Below are 18,095 nucleotides of genomic sequence, written 5' to 3' on the forward strand. Positions count from 1 at the left end.
TTTGTTTCTGTCAAGTTTGAATGAAGTGTGTTTTCTGATCAACAAGGCAATTAAGCCTCATCAGTCTCCGGTGATCCAATAAGAGTTGAAGGTGTGAGAATATTACCTTCCTTAACATTTTGTAGGTTTATTGTGTATTTATTAGTATAAAAAGCTAAAAGTAAGTAGTGGGTGGGGGTGGTGCTGCTTATTTATACCATCATATACAGTATATTTGAAATTTCAGGATATCAGATATGAACGTAGGAAAAAATCAGATACTGCCCAAACCTAATTACCAACACCTCAAATCCTGCCTGTTGTAGAAATAAAGCCATTATCAACAAGTCTGGGGTTATGTGCTCAAAATGAAAGTGACAGGCCTTCCTACCTGGTTTCCTGGGTGCTGTTGGCGCTGTGTGGCTGGCTCTTAGTGGAGTCGGAGGAGTTGGACTCGGAGTAGTTGACGGAGGAAGGGGAGGAGGAGGTGGAGGAGGAGGCGGAGGAGGACACGCTGGGGTATTTGACGCTGCTGCCACCAGTGCCACTGTGGCTCTTTGACTTGTTGGGGGGAGTCACACCGTTACTGCAGGTTGGGCTGTCTGCTCCTGATAAACAAAGACGCATATCTCATGTTGTACAATGGCTGGAAAAATCCTACTTTCTATCATTTCCATCTTTGTCACTGTGTCGCTCTTCAGGGAGGACAGAGGTTATGAGGAGATGTGTACCTCCGGTGTGCAGGTGTGTGTTGCTGGCTCCGTGGCGGGGGCTGAGGCTGGGTGAGCCGGGGTAACTGTCCTGGGACTTGGGGGAGCGAATGGTCAAGCAGCGAACCTCGCTGTCTGTACCGTTCACCATCTCCACGAACTGACGACACCTAAAAAGCATACTGGTGTTACTGGTATTTACTGGAAAACTAAGCATTTGAGTAAGTGGTACCATGTGTTGCTCATCAAGTGAATTTCACATCCACAGCAGTGTTAAAGAAGGTAGAGAATCGGATTTCTGGTCCACAGCTAGCAGACTCCTTTGACAGAAACAGTGATTTTACCTCGGATAACACAAGGAGTTGCTGGTCTGTCCCAGCCTCTGATCGGTTTGTTAGTTTGTGTTATCGTATAGCTTTCATCACCAAACTAACATGGCACCCACAGCAGTAGGCTACAATGATCCTGACCGCTATCTACCGTCACTAATGCATATGCATCTGTATATATGTATTCAATACAAATGCAATATATATAAAAACTCAAGCACATTCTCATTGCAAAGTTGTCAAATATCGCAGCATTTGCAGTGATTTTGGTGTAAAATCCCAACGCCAAAAGCCACCTTTCGCATCTGCATGATATGCTGCTACATGGCATCAACTAAGAATGGGGCCGGACAGAACTGGTGGCAGTATGATATGCGGCTGGCGTGTGGGTGGCATCAGTTAATTACAAGGCCGACATATCCTGTAGCATCTGCATGATACGCCACTTAATGTCAACAGGTTGGAACGCTGCTGGCAAAGACGTAATGAGAGGAGCTGGAGGGTCCCTATAGGCGGCTGGATCCAACAAGCCTCAGACTTTAATGCAGGAATGAGGTGTTCACTTCCCGTCTTAATGTGATGCTTTTTTCAACCAGGTGCCCAATTTTTCCACCATTTTTGCCTAATCATAACCATCTGTGCAGCATGTGGGTTTGTTGACGTCCCAGCGTTGGTTGCTATGTGCTTTTGTTGATTTAACATCACTGTGCGCTGCGTAATCCCACCATGTGCATTTGTTGGCATTACAGTAGCAGCATCCCGAAACGCCAACAACAGACACAGAGCATAATAATAACCACTGCAAAGTGGCAATAGGTGACGACTTGGGATGAAAACGTGTTGGAAACTCAATGTGTCTTCACCTGGTTAAATAAAGGTTTAATTACATAAAAAAAGCACCATCTTCCACCTACACGCTCAAGTCTTCCAAGTGTACACTTTCCTTACTCTCCATGCTTATATGTCTGAGTGGGAGTTCCCATTTGAAAAAGAGCACAGACGGATCCACCCTTTAGTCTCTAAAGCGCTGTGACTTACTTCAACATGAATAGTAGGTTGGGGTTGTGTTCTAACAGGCCGGGATAAAGCTGCTGAGTAGCCTCTATGGCTTCGCCCACCCGTCCTGCCAGCACCAGCTTCTGTATTCCTATTAGACAAAAGAAACAGGGTGCTATTTACAGTATATTGATCAAGAGGAACTATGCTTTAACAGCAAACATTTGATAGAGGCCATTCATAGACGCCACGGGTCATAACGGACAAACAATACCCACAGTATCTAATTCTGTACATATTTTATTTCAAAATGATGTTATACTTACACATTTAGTCTGTATGTAATATCTGGTATGGATAGCGCAAATGTCTTTTTTTGTCTTTTGGACAGCAGTTTATATTTCAAAATATGCATCCGCACAGACACAGTTTAGTTCCTCCGCTGTTCCGATTTTTTCAAAATTTAAGAACTGCTTATGTGCATTTTGGGAGAAGTAAAGTGTATACATAATGGCTATATAATACAAAACAACCTAACAGGGTTATTTATCTGATACCTCCAGAAAATCTGGCCATAAGGGTCTAAAATATCTCACATTTCACCCACTTGGTCCAGAACTCAATGAACACACTTTTCTGAAGGTGAAGAGAAAAAGTTAAGCAATTTCTCCATAACATAAATATAATTTACGATATCTATTCGCTCCTGTATTGTCACGGATTCAGGAAATAACCAGCACCTTGTGAGGACTTTTTTGCAAGCAAATATTAATATACCAAAAAAAAATCTATGAAGACAATTTGTATGAAAATCAACATGTCCTAAAAATGATGTGTTTTGATGGCTGTGGGACCAAAAATTTCAGTTTGAATGGGTTTCAGTGGCACATTTTTTTGCACTAAACAGTTTGAATGTAACAATTTTGTTTACAGTGTATTTTATTCCTATTGTAGGAGCTGAGAAGGAAATTCCAAGATTACACAAAAAACAGACAGTCTTGCCAAAATTTATGCCAAGACAGACAAAATGATCAAAAAATGAAGAATGAAAGGCCTGTTAAATACATAGTCCCTCAGGGTTGTGTTTTTTGTGCTTTTCGAAATTCTGCCCAATGATTGATCTCCTGAAACCGAAACAGTCTCAAAAATTTTGGTGTGCCCTCCAACAAAATTTGCTTAGTGCTTCAGTGTGAGAAAAAAACCCAAAACATTTCCACCCAAACTTGCGCCGCACATGTGATTTGCCACTTTTCCACTGAAATTTACACGCATCCAGCCAGTCTTCATCTGATATTGAAAAGTCACTTTCTCTTTCCCACTAAACCTTTAACTCAGAAAAAAAGTCTGCTTGTAGAAGAGGGTGAGCACTGGAGGTATTTTGTTGTTAAAACAGTCAACTACATCTTAGTTTAGGTAAAAACTTCAGCAACAACACCAGAACCAGAACATTTTTTGTGCCGTTAAATGACTTTATACTGTCTGTAATACATGCAACAAGAAATAATTTGTTTGTTCACTCACTCTGTCTGTTCTTTATAGATGTCTGGTCCTCTTGTATCATGGTCTCTGTGGCTCTGGCGAACGCTGTTGCGGTAGCACAGTACCCATGATGCACCAGGTAGCTGGACACCATACTAAAGACAGAAAAACATTAAAAAAATAAGTTTGAATTTCTTTACGGACAAGTCTGGTGACATTCTTTATTCATTCTATATTCATGTGGCATCACTGTCACATACTGAGGCAGTAAAATTTGCTCCGTTTTGATAACTTTCTAAAATTCACATTCCTCAAACTTAATTTTTAAATGCTTTCAGAATTTCGCACAGAATATTTCTGCAAATTTATCAGCAGGAAAAAGAGAGGTGGGAACAGCAGGAGCACAGCAAGCGGCAATTGTAAAATCGCACGTCGTAAACCCTCTCTGGGGCACTCAGCATTTTCTGTGAAAGGCTCTAAAATGTGAAACACACTACTACCCGAAAAAAAATCACAAGATATAAGGCATTACAATATTATAAAAGTATTACAAGTTGGCTAAAGCAAAATCGGAGATGTGAGCATTTTAAACTATTTTATCATGTTTTATAGAGGATATGACAAGCAGCAAAGGGTTGAGGGTGGAATTGAACCTGCAGCCGCTGCAGCAAGGACATGGCCTTTGTACGCTGGGTGCCAGGTGAGCTAGTGGGCGCCCTAAAGCGCTATTCTTCCATTCCTTCACAGTGGTTTAACACCTATGTTGTTACAAAGCAGATTATTTTAGCCTGTTTTTTTTTTTTTTTGAATTTTTGGTGAAGTCTGCACCAGTATAAAGGTCTACGGTCTGCACAAATTTCCTGGCAAGCACATCCTTTTAAGTCTGCATGTACTTGCGGTCCACATGTCTCTGGGTATGGACTAGTAAATCTTCAAAAACAGGTCATAAATATATAGTCTTGTCATTGAAAAATGCTCAGTAATTTCCTAAAACTGCTGAGCACTGTAGTTAAAGATTCAAGAACTTTATTGTCCTTATGCAAGCATTACAAAATTGCAAATTTGTCATCCTCAGTGGTACATACTAGTAAATATAAATAGTAAATATTTACAAAAAGTGCAACGACTGTGTAATGGTGGCCATTCCTCAGTTTTGTGAAATTAAGTTTCTTGTTTTGTTGTTTTTGTTTTACCTTACTCAAACATAAGTAAATAGTGTATTTGTTGGGGACTATTTTCAGTAGTGGATTCATAATTATTGTTTTAGTGAGTATTTACAGTAGCAGAATGGTGTATGTGGAACTGGGGCAAAATAAACCACAGTGCAAATCTTTGTGATAATAAAGAAATATGTCAACAAGTGTAACAGTGATGTCTTCCTATTAGTTTTGGGTGATAACTGAGCTCTGTAGCACAGAATAATACAACATATCTGGCTTTGGTTACACAGAATAAACAGTGTAGTGTTTTTGCAACATTTTGTGTAAAATGTACCCTCATCCAATGCGGCACTGTCACCATCTGCCGCTTAGTATTTAAATTATTTTTGTTCAGCTGCTACATTTTGTCATATTTACAGCTTTCATATGAAGCTATATCACTGTAGCATCACTCAAAAAAGTGTGTTCTCATAATGATGTGTGAGAACATATTGTGTGTGTGTTTGTGGAGACTGGATCTTACTTCTGCAGGACGGCCTGCCACTCCCCCAGCCTCTCTCCTATTGGGAAGCGAGCAATCATGCCGTGGATCTTTGCCCGCCACTCGCTCATGTAGTCCTCGATGTCAAAGACAAACGGCTGCTGGCCGAAGTTAGCGTCTACGATCTCGCCCGGAGTTTGAAGCCCCACAGTGGGGTACAGGTTGGGCTGTAAAGATTCAAAAATATTCCAGGTTATAGAGGTTCATTTCTGCATTGTTTTAAGAATAGCATGAACATTTATAGTTGTGTATAAGAAAAATTAAAGGGATACTAAGAAGGATTTTAAAAAACCCACAGAATCATAGAATTATACAATCTCAATCATCACTTATGACCCACTTAAAGTGCTTGGCGGTGTATTAATCTGGATAGATTCTGCCCTCTGCCTGTATTTTATTATTTTCTCCTCATTTTGCTGTGTTCAGGATGTTCCTGGATACAGTGCGCCGGTAAGGTCAGGACTTTTTGTGCTGATAAGATGCAAATACAGCATGAAACATTTAAGTGTGGTGAATCTGGGATTAGGCTTTTACTTTCACCTTTGCTCACTACATGATTTACAAACAAGTTCTGCATGGTGAACTTACACCTTTAAGTATCAAGCTAAATTAAAGTTGCAGACATATAAGACACTAACCGTGTTTCCCTCTTTTTTTCTTTTTTTTTTTCCAGCAGTGGTGCCGAAGTGCGTTCATTTTATTTTGCACTGCTGACTTCAAAACCACATATTGTTACAGTTACTTTCGGTCTCCCCCAATTAATCCTGCATTTCTAGTCACAGACACAAAACAGGAAAAATCCCAGAATAAAGTAGATGAGAAAGAGCTGGTGTAGATGAAGATGCCATGTCAGTCGAGGACAACACAAAGTTTGAACATTGTCAGAAAAGTGTTTAGCGTTCAGTGCGGTGATAAGAGAGAGATGGTGTGTCTGCAGGCGGGACAGACAGGTGAGCAGTAATGTTCAGTGTGAGCCAGAACAGCCAGACCAGGGGAGCTATTTTAGCGGCATGTAAACAAATTGTCTTACCTGTTTACAGTTATCTGATTGGCACTTCTAATTGGCCTTCAGACTATTTCGAACAAATAGCTCCTGATAATTATCAGTGGCTAATCGATCGGAGCACCTTTATCTGGGAATGTTTGATTTATAATCTTTGCCCGTCCCCGACTCTGGCTGCTTAAGTAGAAATAACAAATAAATCAGGTGAGCGGAGATTTTATCGTGTAGTGGCCTGAACGATTTAGCATCTGAGCAGCGCTGCAGCTAAATGCATACAGAGGAAACATTCAATAAGATGCTTTTTAGTTAGTAGTTTATGGTGGCAGCAAGCATGTTTTTGTACCTGCAGCTGATCAAACTGGGACTAAACAGTGCAGTTTATCCATTTTTGCCTTTTTTACTGATGTATTTTTTAAAAAACATCATAGGAAATGCAAATAAGAGCTTAAAGGGATCATTTACTTTTTTTAAATGTGGGTTTGTATGGAGTATTTCTTAATAGACAGAGTATTACATGCAGTGAATGTCAGTCGGAGCTAGGGCTGCGTGATATGACGAAATATATTGTCTGACAATAAAAAAACATATATCGTTTTATATTATGCTATATCTTTTATTTCATTTTTATCTGATAATGATTTACCTGAAAAAAAATCAGTTTGAGCTACAATGAGAGGATTTCGTTGCTTTACCTTGATGTCAGACAGCGCATTTTGAAGGGTAAGCCATCATGGCTTCAGTTTCCCATCTATGCTTTAACCAAAGCCACCAGACCACGCAGAGAAAAAGAGTCAAATTAGCTCCCTGGTCACAGGAGCTTCTGGTTTATTGCTGGTTTGATCAGTTTGTTCGTTTCTGTTATTGTGTGACTTAAGTGAATCCCAACTAACCCTTTTAAACACTTAAGTCACACAATAACACAAACAAGTAAACTGATCGAGCTATAGACCAGCAGCTTTCATGTCAAGCAACGTTAAATCGCTGTTTTTTCAATGGAGTCTGGCTTTGACGAAAGAGATACAACGGCCTCATTTTCCTATTAAAAATCACTGTATGACTCCTTTGGGACTCCTTTTAGGTGGCTAAAAAAAACATTTTGTTGCTGACTCCTGTCATAGCAGTAGATTGCTTGGCTTTCATGTCAGACTCCAGCCTGCTTCTCCAAACTGGGGGCCCGACGACCACCATCTACTATCTATCTATGTAATACATTGACTACTGATAAATACCTCATTCAGCAATACTTCAGAAAATCTGAACTATTCCTTTAATGCCCAAGCCTCACTAGTTCCTGTAATGGAAAACTGTCACTGGGTGAACAGACTGGCTACCAACACAAACTGTAAGCTGGCTTTTTACTGGGCTATCATTAAATTATAGTGTTCAGTTGGACTTTGGTTTATGCAAAAACCACCAAAAGGATATGAAATTAACACCCAGTTGAATGCTGTTTAGGTTTGACTGTGGTTGGTAACTCCATCTGCTCTTCCAGCAACTGTGGCCAGCAGCCAACTGTGATTTTAAAGTTGCTGTTCTATTCTGAAAACTTTTTTAGCTGGTAAAACATTTAAAGTGGCTGTTTGGGTTTTTTTTCAGGGGACTGTTCAAGTTACTGCGGCCACTGGACAAAAAAAGGCAAGTTTCCAGCCCAACTGCCAACATAAGCTGCAATTAGATATGAACCTACATGTTCAATATTTAGCCATATATATATTATTGTACTGTTAGTCAGCCACTACAGTTACAGGAAAGGTATGATAAGAATCATATGGGTTTGCTGTCATAATATTAGCATTAGTAAAATGTGCTGTAATAGTAATTTGCTTGAGGTAATAGTATATATTTTACTCAAACCTTTTCTCTCAAAACAAACATGGGCAAATTTGGCTGTTTTAATGGCTGCCAAGTTGCTACAGATTGAAAATTGAGGCACATCAATGAAAATACAGCAATAAAAAAAAAAGAAAAAAATAAAGCACTGGAAGAGTTAAGTTGGCATAACATGAAAATGACACATAAATAATGATACTTACAGGGAGGTCTGTGAAGGCTACACCTGAGGGAAAAGGACAAACAGTTAGTTTAGTTTACATGATTATTTAATGCTATAAAATGGCTGTATTTTGTATTTATTTTACTGCCATTTTTTAAAGATTTTTTTTGTTAGAGTTGGGTATTTTCTTTTGAAGCAAAAAAAATCTTAGCCATTTTTAATTACAAAAAAATTAAAAATCAGCCTTAAAAATCAGTATTTTTAAAGACAGAAAATTAGGCAATTATTTTTTGCTTAAAACTTTTTGACAATGTTTCAAACTTTTTTTGTCTTTAAATATTTTTTTGTGTTTTTTTAAGAAAAGATGCCTGTCATACCTACAGGCCTGTGGGTTTGGAAGGCATGCTTTTTAAAAAAATAAATAAATAAATCACCAATAATTACATCATCATAGCCACTAACTATAAAAACAGAAATTATTTTTGTATCTTCAATTTCCAATGGCCCTTGAACATACCAAGTGTTATTATAAAAGTTTGTGAAACAAATATTAAACATATAGCTGAACACACATAAACATATATTAAAAACTATATTTAGTTTTCCAAAACTTTTCCAGGCTAGAAATTGCTATGTGCAAATTTCATGACTTTTCTAAGTTTTTCATGAATAAACAAACACAAATACAAACCTAAACTGATGCCATTTTTGGTGTAAAAGCAAGTGTTGTTGATGAGGTTAACGCAGCAGCCAATCACATCTCCCGTGGTGAACGTTGGGCCGTATGGTTGTCCGGTCCCAGAGGAGCAGAAGGAGTGGCCGTCATCTCCATGGTAACCGTATGAGTGCTTGTCCCATCCTAAAATAGGACAAGGATAAGGATTAGTTTTGTTATTTTATATTTGACCCCTTTATGAAAAAAGTGCTGGAAATCATACCCCTCCAGCTAAACACTGGAAAAGGTTGATCCATCTTGTTTTACAGCGTTCAGTCTGCTTCCTATTCAGTCTGATAGTGCACACGTCAAGTGAGCGCTGCTCGGTATAAACACTTTCTGAACCTACAGGAGCAAATGAGGTGAAATAATTTGCCCGAGGTCACTCTTAACAGTAGCTGCTGCTGAACGAGGGGAGACAGTTACTCATTGGCTTCTGTTGCTCAGATTTTCCCATCTGACCGCCTGCAGGGCGACTCATGAAAATTCACACAGACACAAACACACACTCTCTAACTCTGGCATGCAGTGCAGTGCTGTGGGTGACCAGCAGGAGGATCTGGTCTATGTAAAGAAACTGGTGAGTCACTGCTGACAGGAACAGCAGCTCAGGAGGCTGAACCAGGAGAATATAGAGGGGGGAGAAGATGTCAAGACTTGCTCATTAAACCCCCTAATTTCTTGCTGCGGCTGGTACTGGTGCATGTTTATGTAACTGCCTTATTTATTCATCCAGACTGTTAGCTTACTGCAGCTATAGAGTGACAACCCCTTTATTCAGTATGGCGCTCAACACTTCATAATTCGACTATTTCTTTATAATTTTCAAAAAGGTTTTCTGGAAAGAACTATGTGATTTGGTACAAATGAAAATAAAACAGTGACATAATTCAGTGGGGCGTATATGTAAGACTTGGGGTTGACAGATTATTGGCCTGGCTGATTATTATGGCTGATATTTGGCATTTAGCAGATTATCTGTATTGGCATTTAATTTGAATGATTGCAGATAAAATTAATGAATCAAAAAGTGTAAGTGTCAGCATGGGAGGAACTTTTACTTTGTAAAACCTCAGGGAGCTATTTTTATTTAATCAGTTTTAATTAAATTTCCACTTCTTTGAAGAAAATGCTGGGAACTTGCTTTATATGATGTTGGACGTTTAAGTTTTGATTAAACACTTGCTGAAGGCATTTAAACAAAGTTTTGTGTTCGGGTTTGTTATATTCAAAATTCTAAATATTGACAGAAATTTGTCTGTAAGTCTGTGTGTTTAAATATGTAAGTGCATGTATGTCAAAGATTAAGTTCACAAATTAATTAACTAATCAGCTGAGAAGGGGAAGAAAAAATAAGTCTATACTTCCTCCTGCTCCTTTTAGAACATGAAAGACGCAACTTCTTGTCGCTTATTTGAATCTTTTCATTGAGTGTTTTGTGTAGGTTATCATCCATTTTTGTTATTGCCATTTTTTTAAATTTTTCTGTTTGTTTTAATGTTCAAAATACCTGCCCAACTACCTAACTATGACCATGAAAAACATAGAGACTGGGCTCAATATGCCTTTTTCACAGCAGACATTTTGACTTGTCCTTGTAGGCAAAGCACAGACGTCACAAATAACAATGGCTCCATCTAGTAACATTAACAATGGTCCTGAGACAGCATGCACAATACCAGGACCCTGAAACTAAAGCAGCTAAAAAGCATTCAGCCATCATTCATTTTATTATTTACACCTGCACTTTTTCTGCTCTGACATGTCAAAATGTCTCCAGAGAAAAAGTAACATAAAATGGTGGTTTAAAAAGCCTTTTGGCTTGTAATGCCTCCAAGAACCAGCCATGAAACTGAATAATGGCCAAAAGTGTTTTGCAGAACATTATGACGATACAGTGAAGTTGACCTTTGACCTTTTGAAAATGTTATCACTCAATCGCTTTATCGATAGACTGTATATAGAGACAGACGGCATGACAGAAAAGTGAAGCTTTTCAATCTCGATTGCCCCCTAGTGTCTGACTGCAGTATAGGTCATAAAGCCCGCCCCTCCACGTTAATGACGGTAGTTCTCATTACCCTGATTTTTGATTGAGGGATCAGTTTTATAAGTTCGGTTTCAATGAGTTTTTCATTTCTACAAAAAGGGGATTTTCCACTATGATTGACAGCTGTGTATGCCAATCCATGTGCATGTGTCAATGGAGTTGCTTGTAATTGGTTGGTGCAAGACGACAGCAGCCGTATCTGGGATATTTTTTGGGACTTGTCGTCCATCTTTATATACAGCCTATGGTTTTATCCTATTAGACGTTTCTGTGAAATTTTGTCACAGAAATGCATATGAATTCTTGAGTTATGGCAAAAACATGTTTTGTGAGGTCACAGTGACCTTTGAACTCCAAAATCTAATCAGTTCTTTATTGACTCAAAGTGGGTGGTTGTTCCGAATTAAAAGAAATTCATTTTTATCAAATTTTAAAATTGGCACAAACAAGGATTGCAATTGCAATTTTTTGGCAATTTTATGTATGGGAAACCCTGCCCATGGACACACAGATGGACGCAAGTACGTTTGCTACTTACACAACGTGGGCACAGGCTGTGAAAATGACAATCTGGGTCGATCTAAATCTAGAAATGACAGTTGTGCTGTGCTGTGCTGTGCTGTGCGTCATTTTGTGCAGGTGTAAGATATGGCCCTTACAATCACTATACAGCAGATCAGCTGAACACACAATAATGGGTTGTTTGTCTACAGGCAAGCATTTCTTTCAACATCTATATCCAGAATTAACCCTCTATGCTGAATTAACCCTCTATGCTGCTTCTAACACACCCATTTTGGGGCCATTTACACTCATAAAACACATCCTCAGTTGATAAATTGTTTATGTAAAGTTTGCTGCATTATTCTCATATTCTTTCAATGGACTGCTCCACAGTGGTACTGTGGTGTATATTTTCCACAAGTATTTGATTAAATTTTATTAAAATTTTAAACAAAAACCCTCTTTTTTCATTTCTAGCCATTATGGTACAATGTTGCTTTAAGGTAATGTACCAAAAAATGTAACCCCAAAATAAAATGTTATGACACACACACACAAACAAAAAAAAAAAAACGTTACAAGCATTTTTTTTTTTTTTTAACCAAATGGTATCATGATAATCCGTACCATAGAGGTTCCCACTTCTAAATGAATAATGGAGAAATGTTAACTTGGGTAACAAAAATTACATTACATAGTTCTTTTTTATGTAACTTGTTTAGAAACTGTAACGAAATTATTAAGACATTACAGACTCATAAATATAGTTTGCCATCTATTTGAAGTTTGTATTTTCCTTTTGGTTTCACAATAGGGACCATCAGGCCCACTAAAGCACTGAATAGACTATCTGCATTACCCTTCAATGTGAAAAAAGGTTGTGGTTACCAAGGCCTTCAAAGATGAGGAGGCTTTCGTAAGTATGTTCTCAGCTCTAATTTTAAATCAGTGCACTTAACCATGTCATTCTTTTCAGTCCACGAAACCTCATATAACCTCAGAGAACGAAATAAAAAAAAAAAGCTTGGTGCACCACAGCGCAAGAAAGGCTAATAACTAGGACATGAATGTGCAGCACAGCCGACATCCAGGCTGACCTCAAACAACCTTTATATATACATATACACACACACCATCCCTGGCTGTAAAGCACTCTCTACAGGGTAATGTGTCCAGTACTCTGCCTAAGCCTGCCAAAACTAAAATACAACCTTGGAAATGGCATTTTAGACCTAATTCTACCTCTTATTTTTACCCCTACCCCTTGTGTTTGAGTGCCCCTGTTCCCCTCAAAACAGGGTCACAAAGGGGTAGTGGCTGACAACCCTTCAAGACCATGATAGATCATCAGTAGCGATTGATGGCGTTTATGTATATGGACGAGTCTATGGCAGTAATGGTACAACCACAATGACATTTACCATTTATCTGATGGAGACAGAACAGCAATTCCTCAACACACACAAATTACCAATAACAATGTAACATTAGCCACGGATCCCACATTTTCCCCTTGCCCCACTTACCCAGTGTTTTTCAGACTTATCAGTTTCAAACTCTATTAACCCTTTGAAAGCTGGATTGACAAAAGTGCATTAAGATGCAGTGCAATAAAAAAAAGGGGGTCTATAATTTTCTGTCATAGAGTATATCACTTCACTGCTAAACAAAAAGAAAGCAGACTTACTGCCAGCTGCAGTGTCTTATTTTGATTTGCAGACTTGTCTGTGATTGTCATTATTAGTACTTAGATGAATATATATCACTGAATATAAAAACGATCATCAGAAGCAGTTAAATGTAGTGCTTTTTACTTGTATTTGTTTACAGTGCAGACCTGCCACATCCAATATGGCGGACATACTGACGTATAGCAGCAACGGGAAACACATAGTCAACGCGGCATCTACATATATATGGCTATGGCTGTTCTTCCTCTTTGAATGAGCTGCTAATTGCTAACAGCTAATTTTTAAATGTCCCACATTGTGGTCACCAACAAATACTTAAAATATGTCACACCTCTCTACCCATGGTGACATTTTTCAGGCTTTACATTTTACACAGACCTAGTTTCAGGGCTGTTACTACCTCCTACGTTGGCTCAGAGGCCGGACATCTCTGCCCCCCCTTTCAGCGGGGCAGAGGTTATACACAGAACGGCGATATTCAGTGTAAATGAGGCGTTAAAGAGGAGCAAAGATGACTGTCTTTGTTTGAATGAAACATCTCTCCAAGAGAAAAAACAGGAAATATCTCAGTCACTTTGGTCCAATAAATCTGATCCAGCTGTCTCATTTCTAGTAAAACATACAGACTGGATCTGGATTTGTGGATCATATCGTCATGATTTCAGTGCAGCAACGAGGCAAGACTCTGACGTCCACTGCATGAATCCCCTACGGCGCGAGGAAACACCACATTTGCCAACATCAGAGATCCACTCGCAGTCGTTTGGATGACAAGCTTGTCATGCCTTAAGTTTTACACAAGTCGAGCTTCGCTCAAGTTCCTCGTCCTGAACTGACCGAGCTGAGAGGGACCTGAACCTGAGAGCGTTCGGCTTCGACTCACTGCTGCTCTGTCAGTGTCTCTCCTCAATCACAGATTGTCGGTCGTTGCCAAAAAGCAAAGCGGGGTTAGTGAAAGTAGGTCGTGGGTGAGCTGAGATATTAGATGTGTACTTGTACATGTGTATATGTGAGCATGTAACAAAGTATTAACCAAAGCCAAATGTGTGAGTTTGTTTTTATGCGCATGTTGTGTGCATTTGCGTGTTTATTTTTACTTGAGCGCATACTGTGTCGTCTCCCCATGCATTCTTTTGTGCATGTGTGTATATACGTCTGTGTGTGTGTGTGTGTGTGTGTGTGTGTGTGTGTGTGTGTGGTGAGGTATTAGATTAATCTGCTGACAGGGATATTGCCTCTAAAGCCAGGCTCACTGCTCCAACATGCTAATGAAATGGGCAGGCCTCCACAGCAGGATCAGACACAGAGGTCAGCAGTGGAGAACGTTGTACTATTAACGGACACACACACACACACACACACACAAACACACATGTACTGTATATAAACACAAATGTACGCATGAGTGCACCAGCACACACAGTGCACGTGCAGAAGGACATAAAAGTGTGCACAAACACACACAGGCGAGTGGGGACGAGCACAAACCCAATCAGTCATTTCAGGACGCACACAGATAAATCCACCCAGTTCAGAACAAACACACACTGGCACACAAACACACTGAGTCAGTCAGAGTTAAGGTAATCAACAGTAATCTGTCTACCAGGGCTACAGACCATCTGTAGTGGAAACCTAGCAACGAAAAATATTTTCATAACTAAAGTGTGAGCGGGTTCGGAAAACACGGTCATCCACGCAACGCTGTTCCACGTTATTCCACCCTTTGTGTGACATTTGACACGTGTGAATCAAGAAGAGGGGAGAACGAATGATCTGTGTGAGTGTGTGTGTGTGTGTGTGTGTGTGTGTGGATCTAGAGTCTGCTGAACTGGCCACAGCATTCCACGAACCTCAGCCACCAGACCGATCTTGACTAGTCAATAAGCAGGTCACACAGCCCCAGCCAGGAATGGAAGCCCCACAACGTGATTGGTCAGAGAGCAGAGGAGAGATCTGATTGGTTGGGAGAGGCAAGGGGCTTTATTCAGGCTCGCTGCTGCTATATGGCTACTACGCTTCCTCTGATGTCACCAGAGATTGCTGAACCATTCACAGATGTCATTGTACGTGTGTGTGTGTGTGTTAGCCGAGTGTATGTATAGGGACATGGAGGGCAGAGGGTTGAGGGTATTGTTACTTTGTTGGCAACTAACTTACAGAACATCAGTGTATCGCATACAATAAGGGTTTATGTACGTTTTTACCAATAAATTTTCATGACTTTGAGGCAAATTTTTAAGACCATGCATTCTCTGAAACTACCATTGATACTCATTACTGGTTCTTTTTCTGTACTGTATAACAGCTTTTCAATATTAAAGCAATATTAAATTAAGAACAGGACTAGAAATTAATATTTTAAATATAATTTAGGGATTTTTCATTATCTATGAGAGGGGAGGGGATGGTGCAAAAAAGAGGAGGCATGTCATGTGGCAAAAAAAAGGCAATTTTCAAGAAAAATGTTGTTTTTTCTTTTCTTTTCTTTAAAATAAATGTAATTTCTTTAATTTTATTAAGAAAAAAAATCGGCTACTTGTTTTTCTTTAAAACAAATTTTGGAATTTTATTTATTTCAGAAATTCTTGGCAATATTTCAAGAAAAAAGTCTGTCTTTTAAAAAAAAAAATCTTTGGCTGCTTTTTTAATGAAAGAATTTGGTCATTTTTTTTCTTTAAAAACTCTTGTGATTTTTAAAGAAAACATGCATGCTTTGTTTTTAATCATCCGCAGAATTACACCATTTATCATAGCCAGAAACTGTAAAAACAGAAATTATCCTCGGTTTCTCATATTTTAGACAGTCCTTGAACACACCGTGTTATTACACAGGCTTGTGAAACTTTTCCAAAACTTTCACTTTATCTTTAGTTTTCCAAAACTTTTCCAAGTCGGAAAGTTGTTGTATGCAAATTTTCCTTTCCTTTTTTTCATGACCGAATGAACCCTGTACTTAAATAAATGTTTTTGTGTCGGTAGACATCATCATCAATGATTGTTTTCTTGTTAAATTTTTATAGTAGCACCGTTGTTCTCTTTGGACTCTGGCAGGGGACCACTATGGTATCATTTCAACTTTATTCACACGTGATAACAAAGTCACTGAAAAAGGACAGCATGTATAGAATGACTGATATGCTTGACACTTCTTATTCAGAAAATAAGCTTGTAATGAGCTGTAATTCAATGTAATTCAGCACAACTGACTCTATCTTTATCTTTGGAACCGAGCCTATGGTTTGTTTTAGTTGTTCTGGTTGTTTCAAACTTGGTGGTTATGTTTTGTTTTGAGGGGAACTTCAGTGATTTCACACATTAAAGTCAGTTAGTTTACTCAGGGTGAGTAGTATTTATCATAATAAGCACTTCTTTAATTTCATCTGTGTCTCTGGAGGAGCTTTATCACACATAAAACAACCCTGGTGATGTCACAGTGATATTGCTGGGTATGTGAGACCACATGTGAAATTACTTAAAACTCACTCTGTAATTTAGGATTCAAACAAACCTGAGCACAAGTTTACACTAACAGGTTATTTTTTACAAGACTGAATTGTGATGACACCCTTAGATGTATTTTTGTACCCAGGATTTTTCACACAATAGCCTGTATGAAAAATACATACTGTATTCCTGTAATGTGGTGTTGGTTAGGGCTCAAGCCCAGAGTTTATTTCTATGGACATCACAGTCTGAGCAATCTACCATTTCAAAGTAAGAAGCAGTGTTTGTCAGAAGTCAGATTAGTCTGAGGTCAGACTGCAGGCCCCAGTCAACATCATTTGTCACTGATCCATATGACTGTTCAGTGACATGTCCTGACATGTTCTCTCTGCAGCTGTCAGACTGCGCAGACTGAATCCACAAGCCACATCCAATTACTATAGCAACGCCACACGTCCTCATCTCCTCCTGCTTTCATCTCCAAATCTCATAAATGTTGGCACTTCTCCAGCTACTTTCACTTATCCACAAAATCTATTTCTTGTCACTTTCCTCATTTCTTTCATCTACATTAATGTCTTGCCTCCACATATGGAGACACTGTCCAATGACTCTGTCTCCCCCGACTACTCCAGCAACAAAAACATCTATGGCCTAAATGAAAACAATGAATAATTGCTGCTTATCAACCCTTTTCCAAAGTTTATATTGTCAAATGAGACCTCCCTAAATGGTGATGTGAGGCTTAAGGTGCACATCAGGCTGTGGGTCGACCTGGTAGAGGTTCGGGCAGTTGAGCCAAATTGCAAATTTTGGGCAGTTCAGGTCATAAAGTGACAAAGCAGCATTCTGAGTGAATTTTCATAATTTACAGAAATATTGTGCAATAATCAAGTATAAACCACCTCCTCTCTGTCTCTGTCTAGGCTGACATCTATTACAGATTTGTACAGAAATGTTGATAAAACACAACAGACTGTGTTTCAATTGATCAACGTTATGCAACTTCTCCTCTGGTCATATTATGTCAAGATGCATGGCACTGGATGTTGAACATTAGCAGGTTTATTTCTGTTGCAGCCAAGCCGTCATTATTTCCAATCGAAGGCGACATAGGCGATGTAGGCGACAAAGACATGTTATGCGAGCGATAATGGAAAGGGAAGCCCCTTATATGTGGTAGTGAGGGATTTCTGGGAGGTGATAGTCCTTCATTTCAAAGAGGAATTGTGGATTCAAAACTTCTAGATGATCGGCTCAATTTTTGAAGAGTTATGCGATGCAGTAACACCTTCTGTAGCGCCTGCTGCATCACACCCGAGAATTTCATGTGACTCTTTGTTATAGATCATGTGACCTACAAAAGCGAAAAAAACGTTTCCATTGTAGTTGTAACGTCTGGTATGTTGAAATGGCTGTTATGTCACAATAGTCATCGTATCATAACAGCCTGTCAAAAAAAAATGCTTGCTACAGAGAGACAAGTGGAAAAGAAACA

At 39.0% G+C, this 18,095-nt stretch overlaps 1 protein-coding gene across 1 annotated transcript in view; it reads right to left on the bottom strand.

Annotated features, from left to right (window-relative positions):
• Window positions 1–18,095, bottom strand: part of ranbp10 (RAN binding protein 10) — a 47,818-nt gene that overhangs the window by 6,775 nt on the left and 22,948 nt on the right. Inside the window, exons 3-9 of the mRNA XM_042496123.1 lie at window positions 8,882–9,075; window positions 8,231–8,253; window positions 5,177–5,361; window positions 3,536–3,648; window positions 2,057–2,165; window positions 711–859; window positions 371–587 (exon numbers count right to left, since the gene is read on the bottom strand). Coding sequence (XP_042352057.1) covers window positions 371–587; window positions 711–859; window positions 2,057–2,165; window positions 3,536–3,648; window positions 5,177–5,361; window positions 8,231–8,253; window positions 8,882–9,075 — 990 coding nt within the window. The remainder of the gene's footprint in view (window positions 1–370; window positions 588–710; window positions 860–2,056; window positions 2,166–3,535; window positions 3,649–5,176; window positions 5,362–8,230; window positions 8,254–8,881; window positions 9,076–18,095) is intronic.

This window comes from Plectropomus leopardus, chromosome 11 (assembly GCF_008729295.1).
Source record: "Plectropomus leopardus isolate mb chromosome 11, YSFRI_Pleo_2.0, whole genome shotgun sequence".
NCBI classification, from domain to species: Eukaryota; Metazoa; Chordata; class Actinopteri; order Perciformes; family Serranidae; genus Plectropomus; species Plectropomus leopardus.